Source organism: Gorilla gorilla, chromosome 1 (assembly GCF_029281585.2).
Source record: "Gorilla gorilla gorilla isolate KB3781 chromosome 1, NHGRI_mGorGor1-v2.1_pri, whole genome shotgun sequence".
Lineage (NCBI taxonomy): Eukaryota > Metazoa > Chordata > Mammalia > Primates > Hominidae > Gorilla > Gorilla gorilla.
The window spans coordinates 165,581,732-165,600,845 of record NC_073224.2 but is presented as its reverse complement, the minus strand read 5'-3'; the positions used below and the strand labels follow the sequence as shown (position 1 = coordinate 165,600,845).

General features: G+C 35.7%; 1 protein-coding gene across 4 annotated transcripts in view; it reads left to right on the top strand.

The window, feature by feature from the left end:
* The window catches only part of TNNI3K (TNNI3 interacting kinase), a 304,957-nt gene that overhangs the window by 118,924 nt on the left and 166,919 nt on the right, over window positions 1-19,114 (top strand). For all 4 annotated transcript variants that reach the window (XM_004025984.5, XM_055366048.2, XM_055365994.2 and 1 more), the window contains exons 12-17: window positions 12,559-12,645; window positions 13,211-13,267; window positions 14,324-14,416; window positions 14,509-14,566; window positions 14,693-14,887; window positions 15,590-15,694. In XM_004025984.5, the coding sequence (XP_004026033.5) occupies window positions 12,559-12,645; window positions 13,211-13,267; window positions 14,324-14,416; window positions 14,509-14,566; window positions 14,693-14,887; window positions 15,590-15,694 (595 nt within the window). The remainder of the gene's footprint in view (window positions 1-12,558; window positions 12,646-13,210; window positions 13,268-14,323; window positions 14,417-14,508; window positions 14,567-14,692; window positions 14,888-15,589; window positions 15,695-19,114) is intronic.

The window sequence follows — 19,114 nt, the reverse complement described above, 5'->3', positions numbered from 1 at the left end:
TATTTAATATTTCTGAACTCCATTTTCTTCATCTGAAAAATAAGGATTATAAATTCTACTTTATAAGATTGTAAAGGTTAAATGAGATAATATACGCAAATTGCTTAGAACAGTGGCTGACACAAAATAAATGCTAAGTAATTGCTATTTTAGTGTGATAACAGTGGGACTACTAGTAGCTCAGAAATAAAGATGATTGATAACAAATTCATCATTTCAAGGGAGAAGTAACTGAAGACATTCAGATGGTGAAAAGCATCTTTGTAATTGTTATTGAGATATATTTGCCTCATAAGCAAGCTCTCCATATACACATACACTCCTAAGGAGTTTAGATTTTTAGGTGATATGAAAGAATATATATTGTCTTTGAAATTATAGGTTATAATTGAATACTATAAAAAAATGCCGGATTTTAAAGTCACATTTTAATTGTTATTTTAACTTTTGATGACTGCATTGTCTTTTTACGATATTAAAAATATGTAAAGAAACATAGTTATCTTTTTAAATACTCAAATCCTAAAAGATTGTACTGAAAATAACAATTATTAAGCTATAAGATTTCCTAGCCTACCAAGTTGATTCAAAAGATTTTCTGACTAAAGTGGGATATGGGCCATGCGCGGTGGCTCATGCCTGTAATCCCAACACTTTGGGAGGCCACGGTGGGCAGATCACAAGGTCAGGAGTTCGAGACCAGCCTGGCCAACATGGTGAAACCCTGTCTCTACTAAAAATACAAAAAGTAGCTGGGTGTGGTGGCAGATGCCTGTAATCTCAGCTACTCGGGAGGCTGAGGCAGGAGAATCATTTGAACCTGGGAGGCAGAGGTTGTGGTGAGCTGAGATCATGCCATTGCACTCCAGCCTGGCAACAGGGCAATACTCCATCTCAAAAATAAATAAATAAATAAATAAATAAATAAATAAATAAATAAATAAATAAATAAAGTGGGATATGAAAGTCCATCAATGAAAGGAGAAATGTAGTCTGATGGATGAAAATGTAGAGCTGTTGTAAGCATGCAGTAAGCGTATAGACAAGGAGAAGGAAAAATGTACAGGTCTGAAGACTGCTAGTAGAAAAATGATGTGGGAGTTACTTTAATAAAGACAAGTGAACAGACATAGAATATTAAGTCATAAGTTAGATATAGGCTTGCTGTGTTTTGGTGGGCTTATTTTGCTTTTTATTTGAATATTGTATAAATACAAACATATATATACCTTTGCACATATTATAACCATATAGGTCAATGAATTTCACAGATTGAACTCACCCAGCACCCAAATGAAGAAACTGAACATAACAAGTCCCCTAAAAGCCCCATTGACATTCTCTTCCAGTCACTCCCCTAAAGAGGTTACCACTGCCTTCTTGTGGCATAGTCGTTTTGCCACTTTCTGCACTTCATATAAATGAAATGCTATGCTATGTACTTCTTTGTGTCTGGCTTTTTTCAGCCAACAATATGTGAGATTCATTCACATTGTTGCAGGCAGTTGTAGATTGTTCATTCTTATCATTGTATAGTATAATGTTTTGTGACTATATCACAATTTTTTAATTCATTCTACTGTTCATGAGCATTTGGATAATTTTCAATTTGGGGCTATTAAGAGTACTGTGTTATGAACATTCATATATGTAGATATATGTCTTTCGTTGAATATATGGTTGCATTTCTATTAGATATAAAGGTGTTCTACTTTGTATTAAAAAATCTAGGTAGCTCTATATCTTAATATCAATTGGAAAATCTTAAATTTTCTGAAATCTCAGGAGGCCTTACTAAATTCTACCTCCTCAACACATTGCATTTATTCAAGTGATTCTCAGACAGTGACTCTCAAGAAATGTGAGCTTCAGCGTAAGACTGTTTACAAAGCATTAGTCTTCTGGAAGGCAGCTCAGAAATTGCTGCTGCAGCTATCTCTTCACAGGGGTTGGCTTTGTTTGTTTTTAGCTGATTGAGAGTGATAGTTGAAAACTGGCTTTACTTTTATTTTTCATGGAATTCCACACTTCTATGAAACAATGAATCATTGTGTAAGCTTCTAAGATTTCCTATGAAATGTCAACAAAGATCCTTTAGCTTAGAGGACTTGCCCACTGGCCTCTTCAACATATGCTGTATTTGTCACCGTATTTGTTCAAACTAATGTGCCAGGCATCAGTGTTGCATTCCATTATTACTATGAATTTTAACAAATTGAATGTTGTTGCTCAGAAGACAGATGGATGTTTTGCAAATGTTCTAGGGCAAAGCAAGTCAAATGACAAATGGAATTGTTGCTATTTTTCTCTTCCTAAAAAAATGTTGCATTGTTTTCATGTGTTCAGGGAGAACTGAAGTGGCCTTGTTAATATTGTCAGCAGTGCACCTGTCCCTGTATCCTTTGAAACAAGAAGTGCTTCCCTGTCTCCTTGGAGAGGGAATCACTATATTAATTGATATAGCATACTAAGGAGTTCCCTGAGCAATTTGGAGGTAAAGCTGAGGAAGGACTAAAACTCTACTTGATGTAAGAATGGCCCCATCATGGTTTACCATGTACCCTATCCTATCCCGGGAGAGATAAACAAGAAGGGAGCTTCACAATCAAGGGCGTCTATTTGAATAGGTGTACTTTTGGATACGCCCAATTTAAATAGTTCATCCTAGTCTAATCTCTTAATAGAAAACCATGCAGTCTTTCTCAGCAGCACCCGTCTCTATCTGAATGGCTCTAAGCCAAATTTTTCACCTGACCCAAGCTAAATTTTAGCTGACCTTCTTTCTACTATTCTGATATGGCACATTGAAGTGTGATTTGGAGTTCTGGAAGAGTTATATATTCTCTTTTGGAATGCTTTCAGAAAAGGGTTTACTTACTATGGTTCCCTGTGGAATCAGATATAAAGAATGCTTTCTATTTGCATAGCCCTTCTAACCTAAATATATCAAAATCAATCTTGAAAATAATTTTCCTGGTGACCTTCATCCTACACAGAAGCCACTGTTTAAGTTTCAATATTTATCTGCCAGAGTGCTTAGAGCTCCAATTTTACAATATTTAGAGTGTCTCCCCTCCCCATCTCTCCCCTTCTTCGTTTCTACTATTCCAATCTGAAAGTGTAGCGATCGCTGTCTCACTCACTTGGATTTGTTCTGCCCTTTTCCTGTGGTACAAAGGACCTGCATGAATCAATTTAAATTGGTCAGAAGAAATAGCCAGCAGCCTGCTTATGTTCAAATCCTCTGCCCTAATCACCAGTATGGAAAACCCATTGAAAAGACCTACACATAATCTTACATCCATTGCATTAAAGATGAAACTGCTGAATTGAAAAGATCTCAGCCAATTAGAATTGAACACATAGCTCAATAGTGTGTCTGGCAGTTAGATTTGAAAAGGCTGCCTTTGACAAAGAAACGCACTCCTTTATGTCAGGCTGTTTAGGGTCAGAAAATAACCTAAACTAGAAACAGAACTAAAAACTTCTTATTCGTTTCAGTACTGACACCAGTTAAAGTAATATACAGAGGCTCCTATCACAACATCTAATTACCCAGAATACAATATTTGTATACAGCAAAGGCGCCTAATTCACAGTGACAGGAAGCTGGAGGTGGAGAATTAGTGAATAAGTGAGCAAAAACAATAAAAATCAAGGCTCCTGTACCATGATATATACTTTGTTCATTCCTTTTGACAAGTGTAGTATTGTGTGAATTATTTGTAGTAGATGTACTATAGTGTATTCTCTGAAAGTAATGAAATCTTACAGTCATGAGTTTCTACAGTTTTTAGACAGTAAAAAAATAACTGAGAAATGAGGGTGGGAGAGGAGTACAAGTAAGAAGAGATAGATTCATTAAATTATTTGATAAATTTTCACCAATAGATTATGAACTCTCAGACTTTTTCTATATTGAATTCTTATCTATTTCAAGTTTAGTTACTTAGTTTAGTGATACTGATTTAGTGTGCAAGAGTGGATTGGGGTAAGGAATCCATGTGTGAATTTTTGTTTTCGTATACTGGTTATCTTCTTACATGTTTAGCTGCTCTCTTTTAAAAAAATAAGTAAGTAAAATAATCTCAACTGTCATTAGAATGGAAAAACCTTCATCATTGCAGGGAGATAACTCACAAAAATGTTTTTGAAATATAATAACGTAAGAATTCACATACTTAAAATGGATAGTAAAAGAGAACTTACATTCATTGAGTATCTTTTACAGATGCATATATATGTATATATAATTTAATCAAAATAACCCTTTAAATTTTTATTATCTTTGTTTTATAGATAAAGAGATTAAGACTTAGGGCTGTTAAGTCACACTTGCCCAACCCATGCAGTTGTTGAGTAGAGAGGCAGTACCAAATAGGAGGTCTGTCTTGTTGTAGAATTCAAGCTCTTACCAACACACTGTAAAATTAGATCTAAGCCAAAACTCCATCCTTATTATTTAATGACCTTGTGCAAGTTCTTTAACCTCTTTCAGCATTTACCCTCAAATTCAAAATGAGGATATTAATAACCACTTTACAGAATTCTGACAAGGTTTAAGGATAAGATTTAAGTGCTTGGCACATAACAGAGTCTCAGTAAGAATGGCGGCAGCTCTTATTGGTAAGTGCAGAGCAGAGATTCAATTGAATCCAGATAATTCCCAAATTTCATGGTCTTTCCTAATTTATAACATGTACAGTTAGAAATTATAATATATTAGGATAATAGGAATCCGCCATAAACCCTCTGATGAAGGGCTTATATTCCTGCCAAATGCCTCTGGACAATCCCTGCATATATAAAAGTGTGTGTTGTTTTGTTATATTGGTATTTCTTATTTATGGCTCAAGTTATACCATTAATTTTAAGCCTCAGAACTGAAGCAAAATAAAGGAGATTTTGAAAATAACTAATCAAAATATTATGAAAGTAATCCAAAGACATTATTCTAATGTGCATAGTTGCATGCAAATACATAAAACAATATTTTAAAACTATAGCACAAATTTGCAAGCCTCTTTCCTACACCAGGGTTTTTCTCCACAGTCAAGGAGGAATGTCAAAGAATTTGTGATCATATTTTCAAACCACCATACCAACTGACTGCTTGATTTCTTTGCTTGGATATCTGAGGACCCTGCAAAACTCAACAAGTCCAAAATTGAACTTAACATTTTTTTTTGTCCTCATGATTCTCTTTCTTGTACTATGTATCCTTTATTCAATCAGCCATTTAATGGTATTACCATCCACTTTGTCACTTAGGTCAGAAATCTTGAATGATGCTTGATTACTTTTTCCTCCTCAACTTCTCCTCCCACCACACATCCTATTGATTCAATCAAAAAGTCTTCTTTATTTTGCTTAATAAGTACATTTTTAATCCATCCTTTTTTCTTTTTTTTTACTATCACTATTTTAATTCAGATCCTCATAATACTTCTTCTAATCCATTTTGATAATCTCATAACTGCCCTTTTTGTCCTCAGCATTTTGAAGTTTTCCAACTGTAGACTGAGAGATATATTCAAGGTGCAAATAAGGCCGTATTATTCCCCAGTCTAAAACCTTTCTCTGATATACTATCACCCATAAGAAAAAGCCTCAGCTTGATATCATAACACACAGAGACTTTATTGTCTTGTGTACTTCTTGCCTCTTGAACCTCATATCCTCTTACTCCTGTTACATGGGCAACCCCACATGCCACAACCATCATCATATTCGCTAGATCACCAACATTCACTCAGTGTTCACTCTCTGCCATGCTTGTTCTAAATACTTCACATATATTAACTCATCAAATCCACATAATAACCCTGTGAGGCCGTGTCACTTCACATAATAGGAATAGTATAAAACTGCTCATTCATCCTTACATATGTCATGTTATTTCATGTTTCCAAGACTTTTATCATGGCAGTCCGATCTGCCTTTATGTCCTCTCTGTCCTCTCCATGTCACCCCATTCTTTAAATTTCTGATTGCCACTTGGTCGTCAAGACTTAGTTTATGGAAGTCTCCTAGTCTTATTGAATATTTCTAGAAAGTCTTCCCTGACATTCCAGCCTAGCACATACATCCTTTCTTTATATTTTATTTTGTTATGTGCACATCTCTTTCTCTGTGTTTACCACTTTATACTGAAACACTCTCTTCTCTTACCAAATTGTAAACTTCTTGAGAGCAAGCATTTGGGCCTTTAATTCATTGTCTTCCAAAAATTTGAATTCAGTGGATGACTCCTAATAGATATTCATGCTTGTTGAAATCAGTAAGAGAGACAGGAAGAAAATATTTTAGGCAACATTCTTTTCCATGTTCTGCTACATGGCATCTGGTGAGTTGGTATTCTAAGAAATACTAACTACCACTTTTCTGTTGTCTCTGTAACTATTTCTGTAAATATCATAGGTTCCTTATTAACTGCACAGTCCTAATATTCAAATAAACAGGCAAAATATTTTAAAGTATGTTCTAAAGCTCCCTTTTCCATGCATTGGAACGGCAAAAATTTTCTTCTGGTTGGAATGCTTTTCTCCTACCTTTTTGCTTAATGAGTTTGTCCTCATCTTTCAAGTTGAGCTTAAAAGACAGTCTCAACTATCCTGACTCTTCCAGACTGTTGTAAGATTCACCATTATACACATTCACATCATGTACCTTTTCTTCGTAGAGCTTGGCTAAATAAAATTTGAGTGAAATTATATTTATATAATTTTTTCCACTAGATAGCATTGAATATAAAAGTAAATAATATTTCTTTTTCAACCCTCTCTCTCATACCTAGTACCATTCATTCGTTCAACAAAAATGTATTGCCAACCTAATGTGTGATAGACACTATCCTAGGAACAGTAAAACAGATAATATCTCCCTGATCTTAGGAAGTTTGCATTTTTAACTTGAAGACACAGGCTGCAAGCAAGAAAGCAAATAGAAAATATGGGTTAACAATAAGTGCTATGCATAAAATAAAAAGGAAATGCAATGGTGAACACAAAATTCAAGGGTACTATCTAAAATTGAGTAATCATGGAAGGGGAAGGTCTCTCTGGGAAGGTGTTATTGGAGCTGGCCCCTCATAGGTGCACAATGAATATTTGAGGAAGAAAAGGAAAGAGAAAGGAAAGCAGAATGAGAAAAAGAGAAAAAGGAAGGATAGCTAAATAATTTAGTTTGGATATAAAAATATCTTGGCAAAAGCATTCATGCCTGTGGATTCTTCTCTTAAGGTAAAGGACCAGTGACATCCTTACTGGGGCCTGCTGATTAAGGAACAAGAATAATGGGTCAAAGGGGATGTGAGTTCCCTCTCTGTGATATAAAATTAGGACATCTTTCATATTTAAGTGATGAGAAGATGTAGCAAGCCAGAAATTATTGTTGCCTCTGATCTAATAATGAACAGTGTATGGGACCAGGGTGGTCAGGAGGAAGATGAGCCATTGAAGGGCAATTGTCCAAAGCCACCCTCTGATTCCACTTTTCAATGCTTCTGGAAAGTGAGTTTTTAACATAATGGGAAGGGGATATATTAAAATATTGAACAAAGCCTAATATTTATCATTACTGTGAAAGTTTCATTATTTGGGCCAGGTATAAAGCAAGGCCTAGGCTGTTCCTTTGATGACCTGGGCATGTGAGACGTGAGGTCAATGAGAATTCCTTCTGTAACTGAGACTAAATCTCCATGTTCTCTATACAGCCATGAACCCAAAGGGTATCTGAGTCACCAAATCATGGAGATCTTAGTACTGGTGTCATTTACCACTAATCTCCAGATCTAGTTCTTAAAATATTCTCATAGCAAGAGATTAGAATCAGCTTTCATTGTTTTTAAGTTAAAATTGTGGGGGACAGAGAGACAACCTTATAGGGAGATAAATTGTACTTCCCTTCTTAAATAATTATAAAGCATCTATTGTATATATGACTATGATGTAGATATTCAACTGTCTTTGTAACAGTCTCTTGGATTGACTTGTCATCTTAAACAAAACCTAGGTTTTAAAATAACTATTAAGAAAGTTGAAAGCAAAGAGGATTTAAGAGGGGGAGAAATCACACCAAATATAAGAAGTAAAGGAACACAAGTAGACAAATTAAAGGGAAAGCACTGAATTTGGAGAATACACACAGGACTGAAAGAGTGAGGAGCAGGAAATGAAAGAGATTTCAAGCTGGGAGAAGAATCACATTTGCCAAAACCCTCAGGTGCTCCAGTGAATAATACTCTAAAAGTGCAGATCATCATTAGAGCTGCATTAGGCTAATAACATAGCGACCTTCTATTTTGGTAAAATGCTTGGGTGTAGATAGTAAATTCTTAAATATAGGAAAACATTTTATTTAATTAGTGGAAGTTTGATTATCTCTGGAGGTATTCCATTAGTGTGCCTTGGTTATCTGGGTGTATCCATTATCAGGAGTTTGGCTTAACAAGTCCATTTAGTGAGCTCCATTAAGGTTTATTTTTCTGCTTAACTCCTTATGGCCAAGTGTCCAGGAGCTGGGCTTTAGTGGGTTTCGGGTTTCTTTGCATGTACTTTAGTGGCTTGTCAGAGCAGTTCGAGTCATGGAAAATTTCCCATACGTGGGTGCCTTAGCCCACAGTTAGCAGGAGGTGGGAAATCAGGCAGAGATGCCTTCCAGAGCTGAGGGGGCCTCTTGGCATTTCCCTGGCAGCCTCATGCTTATCATCAGCCAGAACCCAGGCACTCATTAGGCTCTTGATGAAAAGCATCCCAAAGAAAATGCCAGCAAATTGTGCCACTGTGCTGGCAGGAAATGAAAACTGCTCAGAGGAAGTGGAGCCAAGAGAGCTGTTAAAATGAAAGGTAACATCAAGGGTGTGATCACTAACTCACACAGGCGCTCAGGATTCAGGATGCAACTTTCTGCTTCACTGGGGAAAGCATGAGGCCCTCTCATCTGTCAGCCGATGTCAATTCTATATAGGGGCTGAGATAGACTGGAAGGTGGGCTCTGTGAATTAAGCTTTGTTGTGCTTGGGTAAATGTAGGGGTTTGGGTTGTTTTTATTCCCCCAAGAAGTGTCTCCTAGGAAAAACAGGAATAAGAAAAAGTTTTTGTTTTTGTGTTTTTCCTGGGCCCAAACACTTGAAGACCAAATTAAGTAAAAGGAAGATTCCAAAAGCACTATAGGTCCTATTAATGTGGGATTAGACAGTGTGAAGGGAGGAAAAAATAAATAAAAAATAAAAAAAATAACCTTAGAATCTGTGACTGTAGCAAGGAACAGATGAGGGGTATTATTATTATTATTATTATTATTATTATTATTATTATTTTAGAGACAGGGTCTCACCCAGGTCTAGCCCAGGCTGGAGTGCAATGGTGTGATTGTAGCTCACTACAATCTTGAACTCCTGGGTTCAAGTGATTCTCCCACCTCAGGCTGCCCAGTAGCTGGGACTACAGGCAGATGCTACCATGCCCCACTAATTTAAAAAAAAATTTTTTTTAGAAATAGGGGTCATGCTATGTTGCCCAGCCTGGTCTTCAACTCCTGGCCTCAAACAATCCCCCCACCTCAGCCCCACAAAACACTGGGGTGTGAGTCAAGACACTCAGCCAAATTTTAATTCCAAAGGAATTTTTGGTCTTTAGTACTACTTTTATCCTGAGGTTAAAATGGCCACCAAAGCAAGAAAAGAAAATGCTCAACAGCAGGCAGCACCAACACACAAGCAAGGCACAAGCACACTGAAATATTCATGAAACTGGATGTGGTAGGTAGAGTAATGCCCCCTCAAAGATGTTCAGTTCCTGTTCACTGGAACTGTAAGCAGGTTGCCTTACATGGGGAAAAATCAAGGAGGTAGAGTAATGCCCCCCGCCACCCCCAAAGATGTTCAGGTCCTGTTTGTTGGAACTGTAAGTAGGCTGCCTTACATGGGGAAGAATCAAGGTTGTTATTTAGCTGACTTTAAGAGATAGATTATCCTGGATTATCCCAGTGGGCTCATTGTAATATGGAAAAGGGGGGCAGAAGCAGAGGTCAGAGCAATATGATATGAGGACAAAGCCCACCATTGCTGGCTTTGAAGCAATAGGAAGGGGGCTACAAGCCAAGGAATGTGGGTGGCCTATAAAATTTGGAAAAGTCAAGGTAACCGATTATCTCCTAAGGCCTCTAGAAAGAAATGCAGTCCTGCTGACACCTTGATTTCAGCTCAGAGAAAACCATGTTGGACTTTTGACCTCCAGAATTATAAGATAATAAATTTGTATTGCTCAAGTCACTATGTTTGTCATAACTAGCAATAGCAGCAACAGAAAATGAATACACTGGTATTTAGAAGATTCGTCTGAAATTCCAAAAAGGAGTTTCCAAGTTCACCTACAATTCTTGTGGCAAAAAGTAAAGTGTAAAAGCAGTGACAAGACCCAAAATGCACACTGATGTGTTAGAACTGTAAGGCATATTACATACATCATCTTAGTTAATCTTTACAACAATCTTACAAGGGTGGATTATCATTTCTAACCTGTAGATGAGGATCTTTTTAAAAAGTAAAACAGATCATATCCTTTAACTAATTAAAATGCTTCAGTGGCTCCCCATCTCGCCTACACTACACGAAAATCTCATCTCCTTATCCTCACCTGTAAAGCTCTACATCAGTCGCAGTCAAAGTGCAGATTGCTGATGAGCATCACCTGGGACCTTGTTAGAACCACAACACTCAGCCCCTACTACAGACTTTTTCAATTGTGATCTATTGGGACAGGGCTTGGGAATCTGTTTGAACTTGCACTTCAAGTGATTCTTATACATAGTAAAAAAATTTGAGAAGCACTACTCCACGTGAAGTACACTTGCCTACCTCTCCAACCAAATCTGATACCGCTCTCATCCTTGCTTGTGTAGCCACACTGGCCTTTTTTCATTCTCTAAACATGTTATGTTTGCTCCCATCTTGGGACTACTACATTATCTATTCTCTCTGCCTATTAGGTGCTTCCCCTAGAAATTAGTTTGTTGGCTAATGTCCTTAAATTAGTCTTAAGGTTTCCCTGATTGTGAGCTCACTACGGTCCAAAGAAAGAATGCCAATGGGACTGCCCCCCAAGTCATTTCATTATAACTTACGCCTATGATTTGAGAAAATTAGAGATCCACCAGTCATGAATAGAAAGCTGGAGATGATAAGAAAATAGACACTAGTTTTTAACTATGTAGATTTAAGTTTTGCTACCAGTTTTAGCAATTGTAATCACAATGCTTTTTTTTTCCTCGAAGAATCTTAGCCTTGTTACCTTTGGGAAAGCTTTTCGTGCTTGTAAATACCATGATTTTTCCACCTCATGATCTTGAATGCACTGTTCATTTAAAGTTTTTGGGGAAGGGAAGATTTGAAAGGCAAGCAAATCTCAGCATATACTCTCTACATAAGCTAGATGTATGCTTAACCCATGTTAACTACAGATCCTTTGTGATGGATAAGTATTTATGCTTTTTCAATTCCTTAAATTTGCCAGTTTTACAATGAGCTCTGTTGTATTTCACAAATCCTATGGCAACATCTTTAAGGTTGGCTGTTTTTCTCTTTTGTAAATTAGCTTCATAGATTATTTTTATAGTGAACGCATTAAAATAGTATTGAAGTTTAATTTTATTGAAAAACATTGCATTACTCAGAGGATCATTTGGCATTTTTCATCCTTCACAATCATAAGCCCGTAGTGTAACTAGTAAACACTAGATTGTTGGTGGTGTTATAATAGAAAAGTATTTCTCATATAGCACTCCAGGGTGGGCATTTCTGGTCAGTGGATGGCTTTCTTCCAACCCTCAGAGCTTCAGAGCCTTCTGCATCTAGCCAGCAAATGGGAAGAGTAGAGAAGGCTCACCTGTTTCTTAAGGCACAGACCTGGAAGTTACTTCACTTTTGCTCATATTCCCTTCATGAAAATATGTCGCAAGGCCACAGTTGGATGCAAGGTACATAGGAAAATGTCACTGGGTGGGCAGCCATTCCCAGTGACAAAATCACCCTGTGAAAGAGGACTACAAATATTGGCAGGCAGCCAGCTGTCTCTAAAAACCTATGTAAATTATCTTAGTGCTGCATAATACGACAATACTGAATCAAATGTACGCTCAATCACAGCAAATACATCTCTCTTTCCTGATTACTGTATTCACTTTTTGCCCTTTTAATAGTGCCCTTATTATATACTCCCATAGTACTTAGTATTGCCTTATTTAGAAATCCTCATCATTTTTCTGATTATTTGTTCAACTACATTGTAAGCTTCTTAAGGGTAAGACCATAGTCACTTTGTTCACTGCATCACCAGTACCCATTCCCAGTAGAGTGCCTGACATAGTGCTTCGCATATGGTAGTCTTAAGAAATTATTTTGAACCAAAGAATGAATGAACTAAATTTCTATTGCAATACATTACCTCTTATGATTTGTCCTATGTTGTAAGCTACTTCCAATAATTTTTGGATTTGAGAGTAGACTGAATAACTTAAACAAAATTTAGGACTCTTTGTTCTTTGTATCTTTTCATAAAGGGCATGATGCCATTGTCACACTCCTGAAGCATTATAAGAGACCACAAGATGAATTGCCCTGTAATGAATATTCTCAGCCTGGAGGAGGTACCCCTTTTCTTATTCAGTTTTCATTGTTGTATAATATATTGTGCCTAAAGGTAAACCTGTGTTTCTGTTACTATCGTTCTTTCAAGGGCTAGGGAGGAGGGCATAGCCTATGTCAGATTAGATTTGTTTTAAGTAACCTTATGTCTGGGAGAGGCTGAACATAAAGAAGCCTCCATTTCAGCTATTTTCTAACTCACCAATCTGCAGCTCCTCCAAGTTTAACATTTCCCAGACTGGATGTTTATGAGGCTTGTGCATGACTAGGAAGGCCTGGATAAGCTGAGAGCAGTCATTTTCCATTTCAGTAATCTATTACTGAATACTCATATCCAGAGACAAATTAAATCTGCTAGAGTCTGCTACAACTTGGATTTTCTAAAAAATCTTTTTATGCACTTTCTAAATAAACACTTGCAGTACAATTTCAGTATCCAGAGAAAGATTTGGGCCTGAAGCGATAGTTTTACTTCGTTTCGTCACCTGCTTATTTTTATAATGTTGAACTTTTATGTAGAAAAAAATGATTGCTACTTTCAACTCTATTATATAATTTAATTTCTAGATGGCTCCTATGTGTCTGTTCCATCACCCTTGGGGAAGATTAAAAGCATGACAAAAGGTACTTATAATCTGGGACAATTGTTATATTTGATTACTAAGGATAACTATTGCTTCAAATGTAATTTTCAATTTTGTTTTACATATTACAAATGATGACTATTTTACAAGCACAACAAATATTATTGACAGACCGTTCTTTTCATAATTAACCTTACCCTTTATCTCCTTTCAGTGCATAAAGATATAATAACAGTGAAAATTTCACATGACTATTAAAGAAAAATCAAATTCTCACTGGACTGTTTAGATGTTTCTGTTTTTTATAAAAATGAATTATAAATATTAATATTTCTTTAAGGAGAATTGGGACTAGAAAACATATGTGAAAAAATATATATTATTTTTCAAAATATCCCCAATAAGTAATACTTCGGGACCATTTTTGAATGTATGCTTCACACAAAATGAATAACATTGGACCAGGAAAGTAAAAACTTTGATTCAAATGTAAATATATATTTAACTATTTGGAATTTAAATTCCAAATAGTTTCCTTAGAATGTAGAATGAGTGTTTCCTTAGAATGATTCATACGCTTATTTCCTGTCATTTAATTGGCATCCCTTTGAGGTTAGTTTATGGATATTTGGCTAAGCCTATTGGAATAGACTGAAGAGAGTTACCAGATCAGAACCTTTATCATAATGTGATACGGACTGGACTCCAGGGTTGCCATGTCATGCAGGAATAGATCAGGAATAGACCTTCAGCCCTGGTAACAAGGAGTGAGTAGATCAGGAAAAGACCCTTAGCGCTGGTAACCAGATCAGGAATAGACCCTTAGCCCTGGTAACCAGATCAGGAATAGACCCTTAGCCCTGGTAACAAGGAGTGAGTAATCAAGACATAGAACTAACATGATTTTAATGCAGGGGGGTAGGGATCATTTGGGTTAAGGTTTTAGCATCTTTAAGTAGTCAATTACAGTTGGAAAATTAAAAATTAAATGTTATTAGGAAACTATGTTTTTAGTTAAATATATATATGCACGTGTATACACATCCATGTGTGTGGTTTTTACCTTAAAAAATAAAATGACAATTTCTGTTTGCAGAGAAGGCAGATATTCTCCTCCTAAGAGCTGGATTGCCTTCACATTTCCATCTTCAGCTCTCAGAAATTGAGTTCCATGAGATTATTGGCTCAGGTAACCTAAAATAAATAAATAAATAAAGGTCCAGTTTAGTTGAATGAGCTTAAGTTAATATGTGTTTATTTATTTATTTTAAACAATTGTAGGTTCTTTTGGGAAAGTATATAAAGGACGATGCAGAAACAAAATAGTGGCTATAAAACGGTAAGCAAGCAAATGAAAAAATTTAACATCCAGGTTGAATTGTGACCTTTGAGAAGCATGTGCATGGCAAGCCCCTTGTTTGGATCCATCTGTTTACTGAAGATTTTCTGTTGCTGCCATTTCCAGTTATCGAGCCAATACCTACTGCTCCAAGTCAGATGTGGATATGTTTTGCCGAGAGGTGTCCATTCTCTGCCAGCTCAATCATCCCTGCGTAATTCAGTTTGTGGGCGCTTGCTTGAATGATCCCAGCCAGTTTGCCATTGTCACTCAATACATATCAGGGGGTTCTCTGTTCTCCCTCCTTCATGAGCAGAAGAGGTATGGGTCTTTTGTTCTGATTTATCCTTGGACATTCCATAGAAACTACTGTTGCAGTACTTCAGAGGGTTTCCCATTGGATGAGCCTTCACCTTTTGAAATCTGAGTGCTGCTAGCAAGTGTGTCATTTTTAATATCGCTAATAATTTATGCCTAATAACTGTGTTTCAATGGATAGAAATACTTTATGCTTTCTTAGCAGAAATTCAGTTGAAGATAACAAATTTAAGGAATTTAAATTTGAAACTGGAGCTTAAAATAATTAGGCTAAATTTGAAATACTGATAAAGAAGATATATGTAAGCTGAGAATAAAATATACTTTTAAAAAAGTGATCTTGCACAAATCCAATGTGAATTCACTTTCTGAGTTTATGCATATAGTAATTAGAATGTAGTTTCATACAGTGATTAAAATAGATTTCATTTTACAATATTACAAAGAAATTAAGTATAGTATTATAAATAAATTATAAAACCAAGTATAATATCTTAAACAAGAGATGCTGTATATCTTAATTGATTCGTAATTAATCATTTTCTGATGTAGGAAAGCTATTCAGATTTGTTGAATTTCTAGCTTAACCTTCAAGAAACAAAAAATGGTTAAGATGATATAAAATAACAACTCTCACACATCATTTGCTTTTTTGATATTCATTTTGACCATTTCATCTCTGTTAAATCTATTTTTAAATTCTAGGATTCTTGATTTGCAGTCTAAATTAATTATTGCAGTAGATGTTGCCAAAGGCATGGAGTACCTTCACAACCTGACACAGCCAATTATACATCGTGACTTGAACAGGTATTTTTTTCCTAAATAATGAACTCAGAAGGGTATGACTAACTGGGAGTTTAAGACAGATTTCAGTGAAGATACATTTTAGACTTATTGCAGATCAGGGTGCTCTGTGGTTAAGAGGACAGGCTACCATAAGCTTAGGCGATAGAAAGTTTTGTCATTGTCTTTTAAGGAGTAGAAAGCTGTATAACTGCTTCTCAGGGATCTTTTAAATCTATGAAGAATATTCACAAATATAGTAATATCTGTAAGATGCACCAGCTAACTAGTTCCCAGGTCAGTAAGGTCACATCAAGCAGTGAGCTAAATGGCTATTAAAAAATGATATGTCTCCTATAAAGTGAAGTGTTGGAGTAGCTCCTGATATAAAATTATCTGAAACGTACTTTGTGCTACCGTAAATTCAGCTTAACCGCAACAGCTTATTTACCTAGTTATCAGGTAAAGAGGATTTCATGTGAAACAAATATGAAATCAGAGTGTTCCAGTGGTGGAACCCCAAGTGACCTCAAAACTTTTCCTAAATAGTGAAAACTTTCTCTGAGTAAAGTCTTATAGGAAAGGCCAATATACAAAATGGAGCAGTGTTGGGTGAAGGTAAAGTGGGGAGGAGAAAACACTATTTACTTCCCATTTCCCACTGCTAAGGAGAGAGATTCCTGCGCCACCTCTGTGGAAGCCCAAAGGTGCTGTAGAGAATAGTTGGACAAACACTGATTTAGTTTATGAAGCAAGTCAGATTATTCCACATCAATCACTTTCATTTTATGATAGTCAATAAGATTCAAATAGATTGTGTATATAGTCCTTTATAGAAGCTTTACAGTTCTGAAGCTAGTAAATATTGATTACTCTAGTCAGTCATTTGGTCAACAACTATGTTTGAACATATATGTTTAAAGACTATTTTCAGCACAGTAGAGCTTACAAAGTGGGATGTTCATAGACTACATTCAAGGAGTTTTCACACTCTATGTAGAGGAGAAAAATATTTACCTAAATGTATTTGAGGTATAAAATAATAAGTTATATACAAGATTTAGTACAAAAATTTCAGGAACAAGAATATTAATTGCTTCTGAGGATTCTAACAACAACTCTATGGAAGGGATGACATATGAGCTTGGTCCTGAAAGATGGGTAGAGTTTGGAAGAGCATCCTATAGGCTTAGGGAAGACATTAATAAAATGCATAGAGATTAGAAAGTTAAAGGTATATATAGGAACTATAGTTTCATTTTAGTATACAAAGTGTATAAATGTATGTAATGTGTATAATGTAAGAAGTGGACAACTGGAAAAAAGTATAGAAAAACAGAAAAAGAGCACAGACACCAGTGAATGCTATTACTAAGGTATTTCAGATTTTTTTTTTCTGTAAGGAGACCATAAAGAGGTTTGAGCTGAAAATCACAAATTTGGAGCTATATTATTGAAAGATGAATCCAGCATCTGGTAAAATATCAACTTGAAGGGAAAGTCAAGAAACTAGCGAGGCAGTTGTTGCAGTAATCTAGATAAGAAGTAACGAAAAGCAGAATTTCACCGGTGGCAGTGGATATGAAAGGAAGAGACATGTCAACTTTAAACAACAAAATACAGAGTTTATTCAAGCTCAAAGCTTGAGGATCATTACCCATGAGCATGGATTCAAGTTGTCCTGAATACATACTCCAATTAGCAGTGGTTACAAGATAGTTTTTAAGAAAAAAAAAAAAGCAGTTTTTAAGTTGTTTACAAAGAATTTACATAAATAATATAAACTATTGATTGGCTGTACCTTGTTCTTTAATCAAAAATTATAGGAACATAAAGATAATGGGTAACACAGCTAGTCAGGAACAAAATGCCTTTACACTATTGCCCCAGGGAAATGGAGATTGGAGACATGACTAAATAAAGTCCCATGCTCATGTCTCTCTGGGCCTGATAAATTTTGTGTTGCTCATACAGCTCAGACTGCCCTCAGCTATTTTTCTCTTCTCAGATAGATATGAAAGATAGGAGAGATAAATCAGATACGTGAGTGGTAGAATCTTAAATATTGAAAGTAAATGTATATAAGTCTCAATCTACTTATAATTATTTACTAGTTTTCACATAAAAGTCATTTCTTAATTTTTAGCTATTAGTTCTTTACCTTTCTTAATTTCAAACCAAACATTTACGTTAACAAACATTTAACTATTTCAGAAACAGATTTAGATGATAAATTAGCATAATATAAACTGATGATTTTGAGTTTTAAGAGTATTATCTTTCCATCCCAAACATTTTTGCACATGGTATTAAAACAAATGAGTAATCATTGCAATAAGTAATCATTGCAAGTTTTCTCTAGCTGTAACTCTTCATTTGTGGGGCCATTATATATTCTGTTGCCCTGAGTTATGTGCAAGTTGTTACCACCAGTTGTCAGGCAGGACCAAAAATATAAATGTTGATTAAAATAAAAACAGAACATTTACTATATAGCTGATATAAGTTTATATCTACAATTTTTGCTGCCTCTAATCTAACCTAAATGCTTAATTGCATCAAAAAGTTTTTAAATCTTATGAAACACCATTTTGTAGGTGCCTTCATTATGACAGAGTCCCAAACTATTGTATCAATTATTTGTAGACTATTTTCTATCAATCTTTAATCTGGTAGCAACAGCAAAACATTGTTTTTCAGATGCATGCATATGTAGCATTCTACATGGCTCAAAAGAGCCTGGGTCCTTTCCCTCAGAGAGCTTACTGCACTACTTGGCAAATAAGACATATGCCCAGAAAGCAACTAGAGTTCCACTTTATATAGAAAATAATTAAGGGTCAAAATGATGAAAGAGCAACTTTCAGAGGATTTCAAGTAAGTCAAAGATGAAAGTTGAGTAGAATGCTTCTTAGCCTATGTGGAGCTAAACGTAGAGTTTGAAGAACAGGCATTAATCTTTTCTCAGGCTTTTCACAGCATACTAACCTCTGCTTTAGCATGGTACCTAGAAAGTCTCACTCAAAGAAGTAGAGAGAAAGATGCACATCAGAGATTGGGAAACTCATACACTTATTTGCATTTGTATTGACGTGGTGTGTTTATATTTTTATATTCCCCATTAGCCTGGGCAAGTCAGGGTTTCAGGGGCAGAGACTGCTCTCTTCATCTCACATTTTCTGAACTAAGCATTGTGTCTTACACAGAGAAGATGTCTAATTAATATTTTTTAACTGAACCAAATTCTTGTGGCATTTCTATGAGTGTCATTTCACGAAGCAATGGCATAATTGGTATAAGTATGACTACTTGTGTATAGCATCCAACTTGCCCAATAACTTTTATAATTTTAAAGGGAAAAGGATGTTTGAGCCCACAGGATGGGGCACTTTTATATTTGAGTTTGTGGTTGTTGCAATTATTTGAGTGAAAAAAAAAGAACTC